The sequence below is a fragment of the Diplotaxodon limnothrissa genome, linkage group LG8 (genome assembly GCF_057381915.1).
Source record: "Diplotaxodon limnothrissa isolate DT_005_m linkage group LG8, D_limnothrissa_male_GT1.1, whole genome shotgun sequence".
Lineage (NCBI taxonomy): Eukaryota > Metazoa > Chordata > Actinopteri > Cichliformes > Cichlidae > Diplotaxodon > Diplotaxodon limnothrissa.
This window is the reverse complement of record NC_140603.1, coordinates 26,277,846-26,302,733: the sequence shown is the minus strand read 5'-3', so window position 1 is coordinate 26,302,733 and position 24,888 is coordinate 26,277,846. Positions and strand designations below refer to the sequence as shown.

The 24,888-nt window shown below is 37.4% G+C and overlaps 3 protein-coding genes and 1 pseudogene across 3 annotated transcripts; 1 reads left to right on the top strand and 3 right to left on the bottom strand.

Moving 5' to 3' along the window:
* Positions 1-2,233: 2,233 nt before the first annotated feature.
* Positions 2,234-3,234, bottom strand: LOC146627035 (interferon a3-like). Its single transcript, XM_085361005.1, has 5 exons — positions 3,103-3,234; positions 2,920-3,003; positions 2,625-2,774; positions 2,443-2,526; positions 2,234-2,332 (listed from the first exon to the last, which is right to left on the bottom strand). The coding sequence occupies exons 1-5, from the start codon at positions 3,232-3,234 to the stop codon at positions 2,234-2,236; spliced, it is 549 nt and encodes a 182-aa protein (XP_085217131.1).
* Positions 3,235-9,745: 6,511 nt separating this feature from the next.
* LOC146627032 (interferon a3-like) lies at positions 9,746-23,932 on the top strand. Its single transcript, XM_085360279.1, has 5 exons — positions 9,746-9,898; positions 10,000-10,083; positions 10,471-10,620; positions 10,792-10,863; positions 23,834-23,932. The coding sequence occupies exons 1-5, from the start codon at positions 9,746-9,748 to the stop codon at positions 23,930-23,932; spliced, it is 558 nt and encodes a 185-aa protein (XP_085216405.1).
* LOC146627034 (interferon a3-like) lies at positions 13,481-14,479 on the bottom strand. The gene is made up of 5 exons (XM_085360999.1): positions 14,348-14,479; positions 14,165-14,248; positions 13,872-14,021; positions 13,690-13,773; positions 13,481-13,579 (listed from the first exon to the last, which is right to left on the bottom strand). The coding sequence occupies exons 1-5, from the start codon at positions 14,477-14,479 to the stop codon at positions 13,481-13,483; spliced, it is 549 nt and encodes a 182-aa protein (XP_085217125.1).
* On the bottom strand, positions 20,622-21,464 carry LOC146627033 (interferon a3-like; annotated as a pseudogene).
* Positions 23,933-24,888: the final 956 nt, after the last annotated feature.

Genomic DNA, 24,888 nt, shown 5'->3' with positions numbered 1-24,888 from the left:
TCAAGGTCTTTAAATTGGAGTTTTTATACTCGTTTGCAGTTCAGTTTCAACATTTTTACTCTTAATGCCAACTACTGTAAACCCGAAAAAGCTGATGAACTTAAAAGTCGAAGCTTATCATCTTATCAGAACTTTAATATTTTGATTACACTTGTACCTGTTCGTTACAGTAAAACTAACATGTTTAATATTTAAACACTGAACTGCTTCGCACTCCGTCCAAGCACTTTGCTCTCCAATGTTGTCTTTCTATTGTTTTGTATATAATCCTCTAGTTTGTATAATGTAATAAGGTCATCCACTGTTATTTGTGCATGCAACTGCATTTTAGACTTTTGACTGTGAGTCCCTCAAATGGTAAAAGGAAGTGACTCCAGCCTGGCAACAATAATTAAAGTTAAGATTAAATTCTGTCAGCTTAGCTAATCTATGCAGGTTTATCAAAAATGCAGACAGTGTTGAAGCTGACAGTATTCTGCATCTTGATGTGACTTGCTGCAGGTAGCCAGGATGGATCGGAGATGGTAAAAATGGCATAAAAATTGTTTTTATATCAGGACAGATGACAGAAAGAGGCAGTTTGACTTAAAAGAGACATTTGTATAATTTCATTTTTGTATTTAAAGTTTGCAAGGCGATACAAGACACTTCAGTGCCTTGTTTTTGGAGAATTTTCCGAGGTCCATTTGATGCACTTAAGTGTGCACCTGTTTATAAAAGCTCCAAAACGAAAGTCTTTAAACCTGCATCCCTCTGCAGCAGGGGGCTTTTCTTGCCACACACCTACCATTCTGTATCCAGGTTTATTGAAGTGATTTTATCTGACAGAAATTTGCATTTAAATATGAAAAAAGAGAAGCAAATTAAAAAGGGCAGCGTGGTGGTGTTGTGGTTATTGTTACTGAGTCACAGCAAAAAGCACCCTCAAGTATCCTCAAGAGGATAAAGAGCTGGTCCAGTGTTCCACCATCAGGATGTAAACTGCATTGTCCAAGGTTCGACTAACTGCCACCTCAGAGGTACCACCCCTGATCTGGTAAATGGACTGATTCTTATATAGCACTTTTCTACTCTCCCGGGGTACTCAAAGCGCTCTATACAACATGCCTCATTCACCCATTCACACCCACTCATACAAGCACTTCAAGTGCAACCTAAACTACATTCACACACATTCATACTCCGATGAATGCAACTCAGGGTTAGTATCTTGCCCAAGGCATGCAGACTGGGGAAGCCAAGGATCGAACCACCAACCTTCCGATCAGTAGCTGATCTGCTCTACCACCTGAGCCTCAGCCACCCCACACAAAGTGGGGTGATGATGCAGTACATGAGCACAATGCCTATACAAATATACCTATATCATGCATAAAAGAACTGAAAAATGGTAAATACTTCTTCAATTCTAAGTTTTTCCATATTCGAGCATTAAAAATAAATAAAAGAATAAATAAATAATTTGGTCATTTTCAGGTTGTAAAATAATTTAAGTGGAAGCTTAGACGACAGTATTTATAATTATTTAACAAAAAGTAAACTTCACAGCACCACATCTGAAATTAAGTATTTTAGCACAGATACAAGAGGACTTGTTTTGCAGCCATAAGACGTGAACAACTTGTAGTCCCTGAGGAGACCATGAACTCCTCTCTATGTCAAAATATTCCAAATGTGAGGCCATCAGTTAAAATTTGGCCCAAACTGGATCAATGTAAAACAGAAAGGCTGGAAAAACATTACCCACGTTTTTTTTTATTTCATCATGAAATAACTGTCTTAATCGTGTCAATTTATTGATTAAGTGACAGAAGAGTTACATCTTATATTATGGGCTTTCCTTTTAACCCATTAAAGAACACTTTCATTCCACTTTCGTGAACTTCCAAGCACTGTGGAGTTTTGTTTTTCATTTTTTAGTTTAATTGCAATCGAAATCTGGTTAAAGGAACTTACAAGTTCACCATTTTGATATTAAAAAGTAATATAAACAATAAATTCACTTTGTAAGAAGATAGACTCTTTTATTTGGTAAAATATATTTTACAAAATTTTCATTTTGCTCATTATAAAGATAAAAAAATATTCCTAAATCTTCATCAGCATAGAAAAACAATCAAAACAAAAATATACAAATAACCAAGTAACTAAATAAATAAATAAATAAATAAAATAAATAGACAAGCAATTAAATTAACACAGCCGTCATTACAGACATGACAAGAGACAGGTTTTATTGGGCCGTGTGCAGAGATGAAGCCAGCTGTTCTGCTCTCATTAGATGGGCTTTGGCTTCTTTCCTGATCACCTCCCAGGCTTCAGCACTGTGACCCTACAGAAATACCAATATTAGTATTCTTATTGTTATTGAAACAAGTTATTATATCTATTTACTTTAAGGTTGATCTAAAACCCAAATTAATGAGAATGATGTGATCTTACCATTTCCTTTAGGATATGATGTGAGAGTCTCTTAAAGTACATGTGCAGCTTTGTGGTTTTCTTCTTGTGACTGTGGCTCCCAATCTAATTTAATTACAAGCAAAATGACAATTAAGAATATGTCATGTCATGTAAAGTATCATATTCGAATGTAATAAAAACCTAACTGAAAGTGAACTTACACAGGAGTGAAGCTCTTCAGCCTGTTTGTTGACAATATTGAGCAAGTTCCTCACTGTGCTGTCCTCCCATGATGCAGAGCTGTGATCCTCCTCAAACAGGGCAGCCACCTCCTCCAGAATCTGAACTGTGAAAGCCAGTTTATCCTCAGCCTGGAAGAAGAAGAAGATCAAATACAGACCACTTTAGAAATGCTTCAATAATAATAAGAGTGGATTTAAAAGACAAAATTAATCTGTCCTAAGGGAAAATTATGTTTTTTTTTCTATAAATAGGCAAAAGCTGAGGTTCACTTACTGATGATTTGGACACCTGGTGATACAGGTGATTAGGGAAGGCCACAGTGACCTCCACTTCAGTGGTGTTAGTGGAGTTTTTAGCCTGAAACACATTGAGTGTTTTAGTCATCAGATGCTAAATTGAAATAATTCTTTCACGAAAAATAACAAATTAACTAATATTAAAGCATTAAACACTCACCATGGTATCAATTAGATTCAGAGTTTCTTCGTTGTGCTGTCTGAATTTATGATCCATCCATCTGCAGCTTAGCGAGGAGCTTTCAGTGGACAGAGCGAGAAACAGGCAAGCAAAGAGAATCCTGTTCATCATTTTTTTAAAGGTATAAACTTCCTTTGTATGAAGCAAACTCTCGGATGTCTGATGGAGCAGACCTGCAGCGCTGCATTTATAGCAGAGCGAACATATTTCATTTTCCATACCTGGGAAACCCGCAGGTGAGCGGGTTGAGGCCTCAACGTACAACAGGCTGTAATGTCGGAAATCTCAGATTAGAATTTGTATCCAAATCAAAGAAAATATTCCACAGTGGAGGATAGGCAGCGTTTTTAAACAAGCTAAGGTATCACCCTCGTTAATTTAGTAATTTACGTCACTACGAGTTACCTGCCAAACATAAATACATGAACTTAAATACGTGAAACACAAAACAAGAAACACATCTCACAGCTGATTTTTTCCCCCATTAGGCTACCTCTACATGTTTCTGAAATAGTTAAGTTGTGATATGAAAAAAATTACGTCTTCCTTGAATATTTATCTCGATTTTAGCGCCAGTTTACACCCCGAAAATAAAAATAATTAAATACAATGAGATTTCATTAACGGCCACCTTACTTAAATCTGTGTAATTTATAATAAAAGCTGGTACTGCACATTTCATCAATTTGCATTACTTGTTTGTGGGTTTTTTTTTCCTTTTTTCGGCATCTTTTTTCACACAGCACACAGTGTTTTCGGTTTGAACAACGAACAATGTATTTTTTTCACAGTTGGAATTACTCAGTTGCTTCTTTTACCTAACGCTCCAGGTCTATTGCACAGTGTCCATGTGTGCTATAAAAGGGAAGTTCTTACTTTCAGAAACTGAAAGTGGCTTGATGACTGTGCGGAATGTGTCGTAACGCGGTATCAAGCAGATTCAGAGTTTCTTCGTTGTGCTGTCTGAATTTATGATCCATCCATCTGCAGCTTAGCGAGGAGCTTTCAGTGGACAGAGTGGGAAACAGGCAAGCAAAGAGAATCCTGTTCATCATTTTTTTTAAAGGTATAAACTTCCTTTGTATGAAGCAAACTCGGATGTCTCCCGGTGTTCTGATGGAGCAGACCTGCAGCGCCGCATTTATAGCAGAGCGAAAATATTTCATTTTCTATATACCTGGGAAACCCGCAGGTACAACAAGCTGTAATGTCGTACACGTGGGATTTAAATTTCCGTCTATAGAAAAAAAAATCCCACACTTAACAATATATCTTAAAGAAGATAAGATATCATGATGTATGAGGGTTTGACCTCATTATGAGGATTCGTGGACATACACATCCATTTGAACACCTAAGAAACATGACGACAAACTCAACTCACGACTGATGATTTCATTTGTAACCAAATCGTGTATAGGCTTACGTTTTGATACTAAACAGGTAACGTGTTACAGGGATATTAATGCTGCTTTGAGGACATTTTCATCTATTATTGTCAAGAAACGGGCATGTGGCAGGCAGACGGTGGACCCACATGCATGAACAGGTGATGAAACAAAAGTGATCAGATCACAGGTCAGATATATGTTAACGATAACGTCATTGCAAGTACTACATGTGCTGGATTGCTTTTCTTGTTTGTTTGTTTTGTTTTGCTGAGGGGGGCTTTTTTCAGTTATTATTATTTCAGACTCATTCAGAATCGGAGCAGATAAATACTCCTGGTTTGACCTCCACTACCGGTTACATGAGGTTAACACAAATACATCACAACTGATTTACAAGTACAGCAGAAGTGCAAGCTGTTTAATAATGAAGAAACTGCTAAAAAAGCTAAATGCAGGCCACATGAAATGACGCAATGATGCAATGAACCAAGGTAAATACACCTGCTCATTCATACCTACGCCCATTCTTCACTCACGTGGCAGCCGCTTTCATTTTCCTCGGTAAAGAGAAAAAAAATACCCAAAGTGGAAGCTGTAGTTTACGAGTATCACCTATAGGCGGCGTAGAGTTTCTACTTGGAACAAGTGTCACCTGGCAGTTTGCTGCTTTCTGCCGTGTGATTGGCAGAGGAACTTTGAAAGTTAATAGGTGTGTGAGGTGAGGTCAGCGCTCCTCGGTGAGGAAGTTCCAGAGACAATTAACTCACTCTGGTGCGAGTGGGTATGTTGTTCGTGTGACGTTTTAATGGTGTTCAAGCTGTAGATCGACAGCGCGCGATCAATATTCTGTTGTTGTGATGCCTCTGCAGTTAATGTTTCTTTTTGGTTGATTTGTAATTTCCTTTGGTTAGTCCGTCCAGCCGTAAAGACTGTTATGAATGAAGGGCGGACTAACCTCTCTCGTTGTTATCTTTATCCTTTCGTTTATTAATTTGTGCCACTTCCCTTTTATAAATCCAGACTGCAGGTTACGCATACCGCTGATTCCCAGCTGTGCTGAGACCAGAACTGTTTGCAGTGCGTGCCCAGTGGTAAATTGATTGCAGTGTCTCTAAACTGGGTTTAGTGTAGTGCAGTGTAGTGTTATTTGCTCGCACCTTTGGTTTGATAGGTTTAATGTGCAGCTGGAATATTAGTAAAATATGTTTTGAGTCCTGTTTGGGAATGAATGGGAAATGTATGTTTAATTGATGGAATAAATAAATAAATTATACATTTATCTCTTTGACATTTTATTTGACACCTTAGTGCTCTGTTACATATTGTTGTAGACGCCACAGACTTTCTGTTCTCCGTTCACAGCTCCTGCCCTGCTAAAGACTTTTCATAACACACTCTGCAACTTATATGACCTGTATATTTGGCTTTTTATATATTTCAGAACCTGAAAAAACATAAACTTAAATCACTCTATACTCTTTTCTTCTCTCCTGTAATCAACCCTACAACCCTAAATGAAAGCAAACGTGCGTAAGGAGCGTCACTGACGTTTGGCGCACATCCGCTTTCATTTTATTTCATCATAAGTAACGAAATGTGTTCGACGTTGACTGTTTTCATTTTTTAACATTCTTTTTTAAACTGCCATTAATGTCTTGCAACCAGTGGCGGTCCTAGCCTGTTTGGCGCCCCGGGCGAACACTCCCTCTGGAGCCCCCCCCCCCCCCCCCCACACACACACACACACACGCACAAAACATATTAGGAATTGTACAGTAACATAAAACTGTTGGACGGAACCATACTGAATTTCGCCAGAGAAACACACACACACACACACACACACACGCACACACACACACACACACACACACACACACACACACACACACACACACACACACACACACATACATATGAAGAGAGAGAGAGTATGCATTGTATGCAAACGGCGACCAAACAGCCATCATAATTCGTCATACAATGAGAACAGGACTATTTTTACCATTTCTCTTTGGAGCAACTGTAACCCACATTATTTCCTTAGGGAATGAAGTATTCTGATTCTGATTGTTTCAGGATGACCTGCCATTATCCAATGACACATCTGCTTACCTGTATCTTTTGCTCGTTTCTCCTCCTCTTCTTTTCTATTTTTTCTAAACTGAGCACCTGATGGCTTTGAACTGTTCTTGTCCATCTTCCATTGGTTTTAATTTTGCACTCCAGTATGAACACAAATTCCCCAACTCAACGATCGCCACAATATAACCTAATAGACCTACACCTAGTTCGCAGATTCACTTTGTCTAAGGTGTATTTCTGGGATTTCACACAACCCAGGATTCAAATCATGAATACATATGGGCTTGGATTTACATCTTTATGAATGAAATGTGCTCTATTTGGAAGCAGCCGGCCCCCCTCCCCTGTCGACAGGCTGTGTGTGAGATCATCAAACTTCAAAGTTCACCAGGGAAGACACAAAGGATAACTGTTTGCCTTTCCTGGACTGCGCTGTGCACATTGAAGAGAATGGCAACCTCAACATCGAAGTTTACCGGAAGCCCACACACACGGACCAGTACCTCCTGTTCGACTCCCATCACCCTCTGGAACACAAACTTGGAGTAATTAGGACCCTACACCACCGGGCAGAACATGTTCCCTCTAAGCCTGAAGGAAAAAAGAAGGAACACACACATGTAAAGGAAGCACTCAAAACGTGCGGCTATCCTAACTGGGCGTTCTTAAAGTCAGCAAAGAGGCACAGAAAAGAAGATCAGACACCAGCGAGGGAGGATAAGAAAGACAGACGCAACAACATTGTCATCCCCTATGTAGCCGGTGTATCAGAAAAACTCAGGAGAGTTTTCTCCAAGCACGACATCCCAGTGTATTTCAGACCCAGCAACACGCTCAGACAAAAACTGGTTCACCCGAAAGACAAAACGCCAAAACACAGACTTAACAATGTGGTGTATGCTGTACAGTGCAGCGAGGAATGCCCAGACCTCTACATTGGAGAGACCAAACAGCCACTTCACAAGCGCATGGTACAACACAGAAGAGCCACCTCCACAGGACAAGACTCAGCAGTCCATCTGCATCTTAGGGATAAAGGACACTCTTTCGAGGATGCCAATGTTCACATTTTGGACAGAGAGGACAGATGGTTTGAAAGAGGAGTGAAAGAAGCCATCTATGTCCACTGTGAGCGACCATCTTTGAACAGAGGCGGTGGTTTACGACACCAACTCTCTGCCATCTATAATCCAGTTTTGAGATCCCTTCCCAGACGCCTTAACGCCCACTCACATCCTGGGCCATCTGACCTCAGGAATTCGCATGATAAGGTGGGGCCAGGTTTCACAATGAACTCACCCGAAACTCTGACTGATTGGGACCCACACCCAGTTTCCCACCTTGGCTCAGGCGATTAGTGGATCATCAGGGGGTCCTTTTGTCCCTCTGTGGGGGGTTTATATCTGGGACTCTCCACCATTTGACCTTAGAACTGAAGAAGCTTCTCGGATGAGAGGTGAAACGTCTTCAAGTAACTTAAAGAAGTCCAGACGCTTTTCTTTGCAAGCTCCTTTGACTACGATGACCTGGATGACTGAGAACCTTCACAGACAGATCATCAAACTGTAAATTATAAATTTTAAGTTGTTATTGATCCCTTTATCCCGAGTCCTAAAGTGTGTATTTATTTTCTTACTCTTCTTATATTTGTTGTTCGTTTACTTGCACTGCTGTAACTGGAGGCTCGGCGTTTCGTCTCCCTATATACTGGACTGTATATAGCGGAGATGACAATAAAGTTTACTTTGACTTCAGCAGCAAGCAGGCGCACCGAGGGCTCTCGCGCTCACTTTTCGCGTATAGAATTAGAATGATAAGTCAGTATCATGATGTCTCGTGTTTGGTGTTTGTTGGTTTTTTTATTGTTTTATTTTGCGAGTTGGTTATTAGATGCTATCCAACCAGCCAAAGAATCCCCCGCCGCCCCGCCCTCTCCTCCCTGTGCCGCAAGAAGCAGGCGCACCTCGCAAACGGAGGGCGCCCTTACTCCCAGCAAATGGGCGATAGAAAACCGATGGTGCCTATGCCATTCCCAATACGCGCTGGCTGATGTCTGGGCAGCATGAGTACGAGCAATTTATTTATTTATTTATATTTGCCGATGCCCGTGAATCCGCCCCCCACCACGATGCTGATATCAAAAACCGCTACTGCTTGCAACCCGCAAAGAAGGTGAATACTACTGCCTGAAAATAATTACTGTAAATCTCCAACCTTCAATTTTCCAAGATAAAATAATGTAAGAAAGAATTGAGATGAATATACTTTTACATGACGGTAATTAAAATACACATATATTAAACGACCATTATCCGAGGTTTACTTGAAACCAGCTGAAGGTTAAAAAACTAAAACTATTTTTTTTTTTTTTTAATTTTAGCTACCTTAATGTCTTGCAAACTGCCAAGAAAGTAAAGACTCCCTGAAAAACATTGCTGTAAATCTCCTATCTTAAATTTTCCAAGATTAAAATCAAGAAGTAAAAACAGATTTCGGATAAATAAACTTTTACTTGACAGTAATTAAATTACATTTAAACTAATTGAACTAATTAAACGAATTAAACGAATTAAACGACTGTTGTTCTACGTTTACTTTAAAATCGCCTAAAGGTTTCATGTTAATCGCAAGTATTAAGAGATTGACATAGAGGTGGAGATTTGTGTTTTTATGCTTTTATGTGGTAACTTGACGTCATCTCATGGTGCTGCTGCCTCAGTTTTTGTTATATCATAGCCAATTTTTGTACAACACTGTCTTTATATGACACAATTATCATAAAAAACAACAACAACAACAACAACAACAACAACAACAACAACAACAAAAAAAAACACAAACACAAGCTAAAAAAAATAATGACATAAATCTTTTTTCTGGTTCACGTTTTTCTAGTTTCTACTTGATAGAGTTAGAAAACGAAATCTTGCACTCTCTATAAATGAAAGAACAGATATTAAATCTTAAAAGGATGACATAAATCTGCTATGTTTTTACTTTTGAGACGATTATCCAGCTGATTAGAAAATGAAATAGGTGTGTCCTTGGGCTTTGCTATAAATGAAGCGCCTGAGGTTTGCTCCATCAGAACACCAGGAGACCTGAGAATTTGCTTCACACTAAGGAAATTTCTACATTTTTCAAAAATGATCAGCAGGATTTTCATCGCTTGCCTGTTTCTCGGGATGTACAGTACGGGCTCTTTGCTAGGTTGCAAATGGATTGTAAATGATCGAGACGACATAAAACATCAATTCCATGTGTACAACAAGAGAGCTTTGGGTTTCCTTGATATGATGGTGAGTGCACTTCTTTGCATAATGTTTAACATGGTATTGATTTAAATAGTTTGATTAGTTCCATGGATATGATGTGTGTGCGTGTTTTGTGTGTGATGCAGATTACTAACACCACTAAGGATGCTGAAATTGAGCACACAGTGGCTTTCCCTAATCAACTGTATCACCAGAAGTCCAAAGCAACAGTAAGTCATCCCCAGCTTTTTACATAAAGTTGTTTCTTTTTTAATGAAAGAATGGAGTGATTGCAAATCCACAAAAGTTTGTCTTTACCTATATATAGACTGTTCAGCTATGAAAGGGTCGAAGGGATTCTCTCCCACAGAGCCAAGGGAGTTGTCTCTTATCACGACTCTGTCATAACTCCTGTGCATAAAAATGTATAATTCAAAGACAAAACACAACAATGTTATTTTCAAACATTTGTTCCTGTGCAAACAAAGATTTTCGGTCCCTGGGAAATTTCTCATAGCTGTGTGAATTCTTGTTCTTTGACTATTCATCTTGAAGTTTTAAAGAAGTATTCCTATAGTGATCTCTTCTTCTTCATCTTCATCTTCTTCTTCTTCTAGGATGAGGATAAACTGGCTTTCATAGTTCAGATTCTGAAGGAGCTGTTTGCCCTGGTTGAGAAGGATCGCAGTTCTGCACCATGGGAGAAGAACACAGTGGAGAACTTTCTCAGTATTGTCGACAAAATGGCTGAAGAGCTTAACTCCTGTGTAAGCTCACTTTCATTACAATGAACAATGATATTGCTTTTTTTTTTTAAATTTTACAATGAATTCAGTCTCTATTATATATATTTTATCAGTCTCTGACAACTGTGAATAAGTTAAAGTGGTGAATGATGTATTCAAATATATTTTGTTCTTTCCTTGTGGGTTATTTAGGTTGGAAGCCACAGCAACACGACACAGCTGACGCATTTCACGAGTCTCTCAAATGAAATCCTAAAGGCCAATGTAAGTCTGCATTATTTTTACTAAACCTGTATTTCAATATGACAGATTTTACACCGCTGGTATTTTAATAATGATAATATTGTTTTGTCTGTAGGGTTACAGTGCTGAAGCCTGGGAGACGATCAGGAACATAACAGAAGATCATCTGAGTCAATGCGCATCCCTGGTTAAGTCTCTGGGAAATGCCCACTAAAACTCGTCTTTCGGATAAATTTTTAAAATGTATTTGTATTTCTTAATGTGTTTAATTTATTTATTGTATTCATAATATTGACACTAGTATTTATTTTTGTATTATTTATTCATTTATTTATTAGATTTCTGAAAATTTTCCATAAAGTAAACTAGACATATTATTAGATATGTTAAAGTCAATAAATATTTTCTTATCACACAAATTGAAATTGTTGACTTTTCTGTTCCTGAAATATTAAGAATAAGGGTTATGCACTTATTTTTAATGAGTGCAATCAAACATTAGACACATTGTCCAGATTTATATAGAAAGATTGTTTTGATTCTTCACAAAAGCTCTTATAACATAGAAAGTAGAAGTACTGATACCTCATGTGGAGTGAGTATGAGCACCAAGACCACTTTAGAGACTTTCTTTGGTTTGGTTTCTTTTGGTTTATAAAGTATGACGAGTAAACTGAGAGCTTTGCCTTTACACTCAGCTCTCTCTTCACCCTGATGGACCAGTACAGCAGCCGCAGCACTGATCTGTCTGTCAATGTCCTTCCCCCTTCTCCCATCACTCGTGAACAGGGCCCCAAGATACTTAAACTCCTCCACTCGGGGCACAAACTCATCCCTGATCACGAGTGGACAGTCCACCCTTTTCTGGCTGAGCACCATGGCCTTAGATTTGGAGGTGCTATTCTCATTCACTTCATTACATTTGGCTGTGCAGCATTCCAGTGCGAGCTGGAGGTCATCAGCCGATGAAGGCAATAGAACAACATCATATACGAAATGCAGAGCTGAGATTCAGAGAACATCTGAGCCTTCTGCCACTTGGCTACACCTAGAAATTCTCTAAATACAAATTATGAACAGAACCGGTGACAAGGGCGGCCCTGGTGGAATCCATCACCCACCGGAAACCAGTCTGACTTATTGCTCATTGCTGGCTATGCGGACCAAGCTCCTGAAATGGTTGTATGAGAATTGAGTGGTCCATAGCAATGGGCCAAACAGCCCATACTCCTGAAGTACCTTCCACAAGACACTCTGACGGACATGGTCGAGTGCCTTCTCCGGGTCCACAAAGCCCATGTAGACTGGTTGGACAAACTCCCATGCACCCTCAAGTATCCTCAAGAGGATAAAGAGCTGGTCCAGTGTTCCACGATCAGGATGTAAACTGCATTGTCCAAGGTTCGACTAACTGCCACCTCAGAGGTACCACCCCTGATCTGGTAAATGGACTGATTCTTATATAGCACTTTTCTACTCTCCCGGGGTACTCAAAGCGCTCTATACAACATGCCTCATTCACCCATTCACACCCACTCATACAAGCACTTCAAGTGCAACCTAAACTACATTCACACACATTCATACTCCGATGAATGCAACTCAGGGTTAGTATCTTGCCCAAGGCATCCAGACTGGGGAAGCCAAGGATCGAACCACCAACCTTCCGATCAGTAGCTGATCTGTTCTACCACCTGAGCCTCAGCCACCCCACACAAAGTGGGGTGATGATGCAGTACATGAGCACAATGCCTATACAAATATACCTATATCATGCATAAAAGAACTGAAAAATGGTACATACTTCTTCAATTCTAAGTTTTTCCATATTCGAGCATTAAAAATAAATAAAAGAATAAATAAATAATTTGGTCATTTTCAGGTTGTAAAATAATTTAAGTGGAAGCTTAGACGACAGTATTTATAATTATTTAACAAAAAGTAAACTTCACAGCATCACATCTGAAATTAAGTATATTAGCGCAGATACAAGAGGACTTGTTTTGCAGCCATAAGATGTGAACAACTTGTAGTCCCTGAGGAGACCATGAACTCCTCTCTATGTCAAAATATTCCAAATGTGAGGCCATCAGTTAAAATTTGGCCCAAACTGGATCAATGTAAAACAGAAAGGCTGGAAAAACATTACCCACGTTTTTTTTTATTTCATCATGAAATAACTGTCTTAATCGTGTCAATTTATTGATTAAGTGACAGAAGAGTTACATCTTATATTATGGGCTTTCCTTTTAACCCATTAAAGAACACTTTCATTCCACTTTCGTGAACTTCCAAGCACTGTGGAGTTTTGTTTTTCATTTTTTAGTTTAATTGCAATCGAAATCTGGTTAAAGGAACTTACAAGTTCACCATTTTGATATTAAAAAGTAATATAAACAATAAATTCACTTTGTAAGAAGATAGACTCTTTTATTTGGTAAAATATATTTTACAAAATTTTCATTTTGCTCATTATAAAGATAAAAAATATTCCTAAATCTTCATCAGCATAGAAAAACAATCAAAACAAAAATATACAAATAACCAAGTAACTAAATAAATAAATAAATAAATAAAATAAATAGACAAGCAATTAAATTAACACAGCCGTCATTACAGACATGACAAGAGACAGGTTTTATTGGGCCGTGTGCAGAGATGAAGCCAGCTGTTCTGCTCTCATTAGATGGGCTTTGGCTTCTTTCCTGATCACCTCCCAGGCTTCAGCACTGTGACCCTACAGAAATACCAATATTAATATTCTTATTGTTATTGAAACAAGTTATTATATCTATTTACTTTAAGGTTGATCTAAAACCCAAATTAATGAGAATGATGTGATCTTACCATTTCCTTTAGGATATGATGTGAGAGTCTCTTAAAGTACATGTGCAGCTTTGTGGTTTTCTTCTTGTGACTGTGGCTCCCAATCTAATTTAATTACAAGCAAAATGACAATTAAGAATATGTCATGTCATGTAAAGTATCATATTCGAATGTAATAAAAACCTAACTGAAAGTGAACTTACACAGGAGTGAAGCTCTTCAGCCTGTTTGTTGACAATATTGAGCAAGTTCCTCACTGTGCTGTCCTCCCATGATGCAGAGCTGTGATCCTCCTCAAACAGGGCAGCCACCTCCTCCAGAATCTGAACTGTGAAAGCCAGTTTATCCTCAGCCTGGAAGAAGAAGAAGATCAAATACAGACCACTTTAGAAATGCTTCAATAATAATAAGAGTGGATTTAAAAGACCAAATTAATCTGTCCTAAGGGAAAATTATGTTTTTTTCTATAAATAGGCAAAAGCTGAGGTTCACTTACTGATGATTTGGACACCTGGTGATACAGGTGATTAGGGAAGGCCACAGTGACCTCCACTTCAGTGGTGTTAGTGGAGTTTTTAGCCTGAAACACATTGAGTGTTTTAGTCATCAGATGCTAAATTGAAATAATTCTTTCACGAAAAATAACAAATTAACTAATATTAAAGCATTAAACACTCACCATGGTATCAATTAGATTCAGAGTTTCTTCGTTGTGCTGTCTGAATTTATGATCCATCCATCTGCAGCTTAGCGAGGAGCTTTCAGTGGACAGAGCGAGAAACAGGCAAGCAAAGAGAATCCTGTTCATCATTTTTTAAAGGTATAAACTTCCTTTGTATGAAGCAAACTCGGATGTCTCCCGGTGTTCTGATGGAGCAGACCTGCAGCGCTGCATTTATAGCAGAGCGAACATATTTCATTTTCCATACCTGGGAAACCCGCAGGTGAGCGGGTTGAGGCCTCAACGTACAACAGGCTGTAATGTCGGAAATCTCAGATTAGAATTTGTATCCAAATCAAAGAAAATATTCCACAGTGGAGGATAGGCAGCGTTTTTAAACAAGCTAAGGTATCACCCTCGTTAATTTAGTAATTTACGTCACTACGAGTTACCTGCCAAACATAAATACATGAACTTAAATACGTGAAACACAAAACAAGAAACACATCTCACAGCTGATTTTTTTCCCCATTAGGCTACCTCTACATGTTTCTGAAATAGTTAAGTTGTGATATGAAAAAAATTACGTCTTCCTTGAATATTTATCTCGATTTTAGCGCCAGTTTACACCCCGAAAATAAAAATAATTAAATACAATGAGATTTCATTAACGGCCACCTTACTTAAATCTGTGTAATTTATAATAAAAGCTGGTACTGCACATTTCATCAATTTGCATTACTTGTTTGTGTTTTTTTTTCTCCTTTTTTCGGCATCTTTTTTCACACAGCACACAGTGTTTTCGGTTTGAACAACGAACAATGTATTTTTTTCACAGTTGGAATTACTCAGTTGCTTCTTTTACCTAACGCTCCAGGTCTATTGCACAGTGTCCATGTGTGCTATAAAAGGGAAGTTCTTACTTTCAGAAACTGAAAGTGGCTTGATGACTGTGCGGAATGTGTCGTAACGCGAACCGATGAGTGACATTTCGCCTTGTTTTATCTTGAACCTGTGGCTTCCCTGTGTGAACCAGGTAACCTACGGAAAACTGCTTCACGTCTTAATCGGAAGATTAGCCCATGTTTTCATCTCAATTGAGAAATAATGAATAAAGACACTACTATTGTATAGGCAGACACGAGATCAGTAACCCTGACTGAAACCCACAATTTCAATTTTCAAAATTTTCTGGACCGGTACAGGACAAATACGGCCTAGCTTGAATTGTGACCACTATAAAAAGCATAAAAACTCTCATTTTGAAGACCCTGAGTAATTTATCGCCTGTAGATTTGATTAAGCAATTCACTGTATATTGGAATGAACAACACTAATACCCCAGTGCAGGTGGTTCTGATGTCATGGAAATGTGAGCATATATTCACTGGTACATATATTAACGAATTAATAAAATATTAGCATTTGTGAATTTTGTAGCTCATTTTTAAACACTTAAGTAACCCTTAAGAAGAGTAACTCTTCTTTATCTGACGGACTTATTGCACCAATATGCCAGATCACACTCGTCTAGATCACTGGAGCAGATCTCGAAATTTCAGGTTAGGTCTATTTACCGTTTCCACTACATTATGATCCTATATTACTTAAAGCGTCATTTTTAGTTTCTTTAATTAACTCATTTTTTATTCCTTTTATTATATACTGATTTAAAATAAAGTCGATCTAAACTTCTGCTTGTGTGGTCACGTTAACCTGTGTCAGTTTGTGTGCTAAGCAATGATGAGAAATTAGTTTGTGAGTTCGAGAATTGCATTCGAAATCCAGTTAATCCTGCAGCCTGGAAGAACAATCACAGACTACCTAACAGATACTTTTACACCACTGCTCAGGAAATTTTTAAAAGGAAAGGTCAATGTATTTATTACATCCAGTGATTTTGTTTAAAAGAAGAAGAAGAAGAAGAAGAGAAGTAGGTTTAGAAGTAAAAGCTGGGGACGCCTGACGGTACAGATGATTGGGGAAGGGTATATTTTCCTCCACTTCAGTGGTGTTGGTTCAGTTATCCTGCATTAAACTCATCAAGTGTTTAAAGCATCAAACACAATATTGAAATATTTAAACTAAACAAAAATCCAACTTATTAGATGGCATTGAGTAGCTTTAGTAGCTTTTTATTATAAATTCAAAGTTTCAGATTTTATCACTGGAATAGCTTGTGTTTTGGTATAAAAAAAATATAATGTGTTACAACAATATCATTCCAACTTTATTACATTTAGACTATTATACAATTAAAATGATTTGTTAGCTGCTGAATTTGGGTATTGTGCATTTACACATGAATTATTTCCACAGATTGTTAATGGTTTGGTTTGGTTAATTGTTTTCTTATTCCTGGGTACTTTTCCACTAGGGCACAACCCTTTACTGTACGCTGACCTATGTGATTTTTTTATGATTACTCAGTTGCTTGTGTGGAAAACTAATACTTCATAAATAAATGAAACTGCACAGTATCCACACGAGACATAAAAAGGAAGCGATAAAAAGTGGCTTTGTGGTTCTGCAACTGTTGCCATTCAGCATTCATTCAAAGGAACCGGCCAGTGATATTTCACCTTCTTTTACCTAGAATATGTGAAACTTGTGGCAACATGGGAAGATTAACATCCCTTGAGACTTTACAAAATTACAAAATAAAAGGCATGGTGAGGAAGAGAGCCAGAGAATAATAACACAGCTGTGTTTGAAGAAAGAAATGCATTTCAAGAAACTCGCAGATGATGATCTGAAGAAAAAAAATCTACATTATTCTAATTCTTACAAGAAGGATTTTTTCATTTAGCTTATAATTTTGTAATATATTCTTCTTTTTTTTCATTTACAAGCTGCTTGGATAAGTGATTCTTTTTTTTTCCTCTGTGTGGGCTAACAGATATACATAATTATAAATATGTATTAAACTTAACAGTTGATATAATTATTTAATACTTAATATTTAAGCTTTCTGAAGGGTTATTAAATATTAAACTTTGGTTCTTCTTTGTTTTTTTGTTTCTAAAGTACGTTGTGTGTAATTTTTTATTTATTATAATTATTCATTAAATTATGTCTGGTCAAGACTGTAATAATCCAACAGCAAACATGCTGGAAAACGTGAAAAAAAAACTTGAGAACCAAGTGACTTCAAGAACCAGTAAATGCCATCAGACATTTTCTGTAGGCTCTTATCAAAGCTGCACAAAAAGGGGAAAATTTTGACCTGCTTTGACCTTTTAATCAATAGAACCTTTTCTTTCTGTTTGCCCTTTGGTTGCTTTTAACTTCTTTCATGATTTCCCACTGTGATGTTTCAGCAACTTTGCGGCCGTTTCCAGCTTTTTGTTTTTCTATAGAGCAGTAAAAGACATGATCATAGCATGGTTCACACAAGTCTGTTCTGACAACAACTCCAAGAGGCTTTTGAAAAAGTCTTTAGCAAAACTGAAACGTAAAACACAACAATAGTAAAACAGTCACCATGGTATCAAGTAGAATTAGAGTTTCTTCATTGTTCTGTCTGAATTTATGATCCATCCATCTGCAGCTTAGCGAGCAGCCTTCAGTGGACAGAGCGAGAAACAGGCAAGCAAAGAGAATCCTGCTGATCGCTTTTTCAGAAGCTATAAACTGCTTTTGTATGAAGCAAACCCTCAGGTGTCCTGGTGTTCTGATGGAGCAGATTGTTAAATGTTGGCTTTAAATCTATAATTACACAAAAGAACGGAGAACATGGTAAAATATCAGAATGATAAAAAAGAAACATATGTACCTGAAGATCTAGAAAAGACCAAAAAAAAGCATGACAAAAAATACAACTCATAACTGACTATTTTGTTTATCATAGGCTGTATATGTGTTAGCTTGATAAAAGAAATAAAGTGTTTATATGGTGACTTTACATCAAACAAATTAAAACAATCAAATCAAAAACAATTATTGACTGCTTGATTTAATATTACAGAACATTTGTAGTATTGGGCATTTATATATTTATTATTAAATTTCATTTATTTCAGTATTATTATTTTTTTGGCATGGCTTTATAGGAATTCTTTCCATACTCTGTGGGGGTACAGGTGATTTGATATGTACAATTAGCAATGTGGTATTTTCCTATTGTTCAAATCACCAACTTAATTACCAGGCGTGTAAAATAGAGAACTATGTAATAGAAAAACCTGGAGGTCTAAAAGCATAGTATCCATAGAGCCATAAACAGGAAGTTTCTGTATGAAGAAACTGAAAGTGAGTTAGTGACTGAGTAACTGCACTGTCACGATCATTCATAGGAATCGATCAGTGATATTTGCCTCTCTAGGATGTAGTTTTAGAAGTAGGTAAGCCAAAGAAGGGGATTCTCCTTCACATTTTAATGGGAAGATTTGGGAAGATTGCTGCAAAAGGAAGCAAAAAGGTGTTGCCGTTATTTATAATGAGTAGAAAAAAATGTCTAAAACATGGTGAGTGTTTAGTGTAGAAATATCTATTTGATCATTCACCAAGACAGATCTGCTCTTTTAATACAGAAACTACAAAAATAGTTGGACCCGGACCCGACTACACAGTTCACTCTTTTAACAGTTTTATTTGGTTGCTGGTTATTACGACACTCAGTTGCAACTTTTCAGCTACAACCCCACACACACCACAACAACCTCAGGTGCCAGCACGTTTTTTCCGGGGCAGGCGTGATGAGCTCCAATGTGTGTCAGCCTCCCCTGCAGCCGCGCCACAAACCACACCCAGCCACAGCTATTTTAATACAGATTTTATGAATGCTGTGCAACATTTAACCAAATTTTTTTTATTTATGTTGAAGGTTTAATGCCTTTGAAGATCCTCTGCAATCATGCAGACAAACTGTTGAAATGCAATAGTTTAGATATTTCAAGCTGTTTGTCATCGCTTTCATAAATTGAAGGCTTATTAAATATTAACCATAACTTTGACTTTTTTACATGAAAAAAAATACATTTTTATGTTGTTGTTTTTCTGATATATATTGTGTAACCTTATATTGAATTATGTCTGGTTGAAAATCTAATAATTCAGTGACAAATGGGATTGAAAAAGTGAATAATTGCATGAATGAAGTAACTTCAAGAACCAACTTTAGTAGTAGCAAACTCCATCAGATATTCGGTGTAGCTTCTTAATAGAAATGCGGAATAATGAGCCTTTCATGACTTCCTTCTGTGATGTTTGCAAGGACAGCAGCAACAGTACACTTGGGCCTTTAGAAATGCCTTTATGCTAAAGATGTGGCTGTGAATATTGTCTGCTTAACTGGAAAACCTCACTCCAAGATGTTTTTGGAAAGGTCATTAGCAATGAATTGTAAGTGATTGAGCCACATTTTCTCATATTGCAAGTAGTTCAAGGCTTTTCTTTTTTACACTTGCTTTCCAGCAACCAATAGCAATAATTCCATAAAACAAAACAAAAAAAGACAACTTTTGAAAACAATAAGAAGAACAGATTTGATTTGAACCTTGAATTTGAATTCTAATTTAAAGGGGGGGAAAAGGGCAGCATGGTTCTGTAGTTATTCATAATGCCTATTGACTGGACCAACAAAATCCAAAGCAGATGTGTTGACTCACAACAATGATGGCCAATTTGAATCCACTGGCCAGCTATGGTCCTTCTGAGTAAGGTTTGGTGTTCTTCCCATGCTTGTGATTTCATCTTACAGTAAAGGAATACATGGGTTAGGTTTCATTTTATTATCATCATCATCACCATAAAATTAATTAAAAATATACCCAAAAGGTAGAGTATATAGTGAACCTCTTGAAATTGAGGTACACAACAGGTGTGAGGGGCTAACAAAGCAAAATAACCATCAGTGCCAATAGAAAAGGATCAGTCAGTCAGAGAAGACTGAAACCAGTGTGAAGCTACAAAGAAACTGCTCTAGACTAGAAGTAAGACTCTCAGGTTCCTCTCTTCCTTACAAAGGACACTTACCTATATAAATTAAAAACACATTTTTAATTCTTTTGTGTTATTTTGTTTTCCAGGAATCAAAATAATGAAAACATTTAATTGGAAATAAGAGTTATTTTTTATTGAATTCCAGACAAAACATTTATAGAAAATGTTAGTTTCAGTTGGTCATATTTGAAAATAGATACAAATCCAATCAACTAATACATAAAATCAATGGATAAATAAATAAATAAATAAAGGCAATAAATTTTACATTCTTTATGTGACAGAGATTTTAGTTGGCAGTGTGCAGAGATGAAGCCAGCGGTTCTGCTCTTAATAGATGGGCTAATGATCACCTCCTGATCACCTCCCATGGTTCTGCACTGTGACCCTACAGACACAACAACATTATCACTATTAAAACATGCCAGAGGTGTTTAATTAAAGAATTGGTCAAAACATTAAAGACGTACCTTCTTCTTTAGGACATCATCTGAAAGTCTTTTGAAATACAGCTGTGAGTTCTTCTTCTTGTGACTGTGGCTCCCAATCTAAATAAGGAAAAATGGTCATTTAAATATATGTTTTAGCCATGTAAGCAGTATAATTGATCTCAGTTATCTCAGTAGTGGTGTTACTGAAAGTGAACTTAAACAGGAGTGAAGCTCTTCGGCCTGTTTGTTGACAATATTGAGAAAGTTCCTCACTGTGCTGTCCTCCCATGATGCAGAGCTGTTATCCTCCTCAAACAGGGCAGCCACCTCCTCCAGAACCTGAACTGTGAAAGCCAGTTTATCCTCAGCCTGGAAGGAGAGCAATCACAGATTATGTATTCACATGACTGTCTCTGAAAATAAATAAATACGTTGATTAATTAATTAAGTCAAAGCTGAGGTTCACTTACTGATGATATGGACACCTGGCGGTACAGGTGATTAGGGAAGACCAGTGACCTCCACTTCAGTGGTGTTAGTGTAGTTATTAGCCTGCATCACATACAGAGACATATCATGTTTGAGTTAACAGGCACTACGTTTAAATAACTAAATTACAGTCAGTACACTTTTAAATATTTAGACTGAATATTAAAAGATGTGCACTCACCATGGTATCAAGTCTCTTCGTTGTGCTGTCTGAATTTATGATCCATCCATTTGCAGCTCAACGAGGAGCCTGCAGTGAACAAAGCGAGAAACAGGCAAGCAAAGGAAATATCCACATCATCATTTTTTCAAAAGGTATTAATTGCTTTTGCATGAAGCAAGAGCTTCCTCTTGTTCTGATGGAGAATACCTGAAATGCCGCGTTTATAGCTTTCCATTTCCATTTTTTTCCAACCCCCCCCCCCCCCCCCCCCCCCCCCCCCCAAAAAAAAACCCCTCTTGATTCTTTTGCTTTGATGTAGTTACTTATCTAAGGTGGAAAGTTTTTTGTTTGTTTGTTTGTTTGTTTGTTTGTTTGTTTGGTTGGTTGGTTTTTGCTTTGTTTTATTATTTGCTTCGAGCTGCATACAAAAAGATATTTTGTGAAAAGGGTTGGCGTAATAAGCAAATGCTTCAGCCAATACCTTTTGATTAGCCTTGTCTCATGCTTTCTTGCTTTGTGGTAGATCTTTGTTCTGTTTTCACTGAGATATTTGAATGCTAATCAATAAAAATCAAATCAAATCAAAATAACCTGCTGTGTGAATCCCGAAGGTGAATGACGGCTTTCACTATGCAGAGAACATTACGGATTTTAATTTGTATCATAAGGAAATAAAATATCCCAAATGTTAGGACAAACAAAAATTTAAACACTGAGGATTAATTGCCATCATTATAATGGTTACAGGCAATCGACATGTGTAACTGAATACCTAAAAAAAAAAAAAAAAATCACAATTAAAACTCACAACTGATGGTGTAATTTGAGTTATTTGATGTTCGATATTGAAAACGTGTATTACTGGGCTGAGTTTCCAGCACAAAGCTCAGAAGATAATTTCTGACAAATTAGATACCTTAAATGAGTGCTAAATTACAAACACCAAGCAATGCACACATATAGGTTTTTTTCTTGGAAGACGAAGAATAAGACTCTAAACAAAGACGCATTCCTTTATAATGTAAACTTTGAACAATGCGCAAGTTTTGTTTCCATTTCAGGGTTAAAATCTGATCAGATTTTCCCATTATAATGTAAAGGTGAACTCCTAGGTTACCTACTCATCACTCTAAATCCTCAGAAGGTGAAATATCAAAGGTCGATTCTTAAGAATGATAGCAACAGTGCACGCGCACATTCACTAACTTTCAGTTTCTTTATGTTTGAACTTCCCATTTCTGGCACAACAGATACCTACTGTGCAATTAGACCTGCAGCTTTACGTATTGGGTGATTTTCCGTTTAAGTAATTAAATCGCTCATTTGGACAGTAGAAAAATACCGCGTTGGTCAGTGTGCAGATCGAAAACGTTGCTTGTACGCAGAGAATTCCTGGGAAAACAAGACCATCACTGACAATCACAGAAATAAATTAGTATGAAAGAAATTAAGTAAATATATAAATGGGCAATAGCACAAATATCCTGCCTTAGATAGAATTAAATCAAGTAGCCAAAAATTTCAAAAATTCCATGGCTGGTTCCCTTGGTAAGACTGTCCTATGTAGCTATGTCGGTAATAATTTTAATAAACGTGAGCACAAGACAGGACGACACTTGACAATAAGTAGAAACATTAACTTGTTTATTCTTTGATATGCATTTTTTATCAACCATATTGTGTCACTTTGTATGTCTCTCACAATTTCCCGTCGTCACCCCCTCCCCTCTGCTGTGCCCCTACGCTGTTCTGTTTTTGGTGTACCACTCATATATTTTTCGTGGCCCCCATATGGCCACCTCTAAAAAAAAAAAAAAAAATTCTGGCCGTGCACCTGCTTCAGTTATATGTGAACACTGGCATCCTCGAAAGAGTGACCTTTGTCCTTTAGACCTTTGTCCAGTGGAGGTTGCCAATGTTCACATTTTGGAATGTAGATGGTTTGAAAGAGGAGTAAAAGAGGGCATCTATGTCCACTGTGAGTGACCATCTTTGAACAGAGGCGGTGGTTTACGACACCAACTGTCTGCCATCTATAATCCAGTTTTGAGATCCCTTCCCAGACGCCTTAACGCTCACTCACATCCTGGGCCATTTGACCTTAGGAAATCACATGATAGGGTGGGGCTAGGTTTTACAATGAGCTCCCCTGAAACCTTGGCTGATTGTGACCTACACCCGTTTTCACACCTTGGCTCATGTGATTAGGTAGTGGATCATTAGGGGGTCCTTTTTTCCCTTTTGGGGGGTAAACTCCCACAGGGTTTAAATCTGGGACTCTCCACCAATTGACCCTAGAACTGAAGAAGCTTCTTGGATGAGAGGTGAAACGTCTTCAAGCAACTTAAAGAAGTCCAGACGCTTTTCTTTCCAAGTTTTTTAGACCTTATGATTTATGTTTACTTAGAATTAATATTTAGGTATTAAGTATTCCAGAATATGTTAATAATAACTACGATCATATTGTTGTGTCTGTAGGGTCACAGTGCTGAAACCTTGGAGGTGATCAGGAATGAAACCAAAGGCCATCTAGTAAGAGCAGACAAGCTGGTTTCATCTCTGCACAGTGCCAACTAAAATCTGTCTGTTATCATGTCTGTGACATGAACGCTGTTTTAATTTATTCGATTCTCTATTTATATCTATAGTTATTATTATTTTTTATTAAATTGTTTGTGTATGTATGTATTATTGCTATGTTGATTTTTGATTTATTAATGCTGATCAACATATTCATTTTTCTTTTAATTTATACTGAGCAAATATTTTTATGATATTCTTTCTATATTCTAAACACACGCTGCCAGCATCTAGAAGCGTCTTGGGATATCAGTGTTGCTCATTCCAATATACTATGTCAATACATAGTCAAGTCTACAAGTAATAAATGATTTACTCAAGGTCTTTAAATAGGAGTTTTTATACTCGTTTGCAGTTCAGTTTCAACATTTTTACTCTTAATGCCAACTACTGTAAACCCGAAAAAGCTGATGAACTTAAAAGTCGAAGCTTATCATCTTATCAGAACTTTAATATTTTGATTACACTTGTACCTGTTCGTTACAGTAAAACTAACATGTTTAATATTTAAACACTGAACTGCTTCGCACTCCGTCCAAGCACTTTGCTCTCCAATGTTGTCTTTCTATTGTTTTGTATATAATCCTCTAGTTTGTATAATGTAATAAGGTCATCCACTGTTATTTGTGCATGCAACTGCATTTTAGACTTTTGACTGTGAGTCCCTCAAATGGTAAAAGGAAGTGACTCCAGCCTGGCAACAATAATTAAAGTTAAGATTAAATTCTGTCAGCTTAGCTAATCTATGCAGGTTTATCAAAAATGCAGACAGTGTTGAAGCTGACAGTATTCTGCATCTTGATGTGACTTGCTGCAGGTAGCCAGGATGGATCGGAGATGGTAAAAATGGCATAAAAATTGTTTTTATATCAGGACAGATGACAGAAAGAGGCAGTTTGACTTAAAAGAGACATTTGTATAATTTCATTTTTGTATTTAAAGTTTGCAAGGCG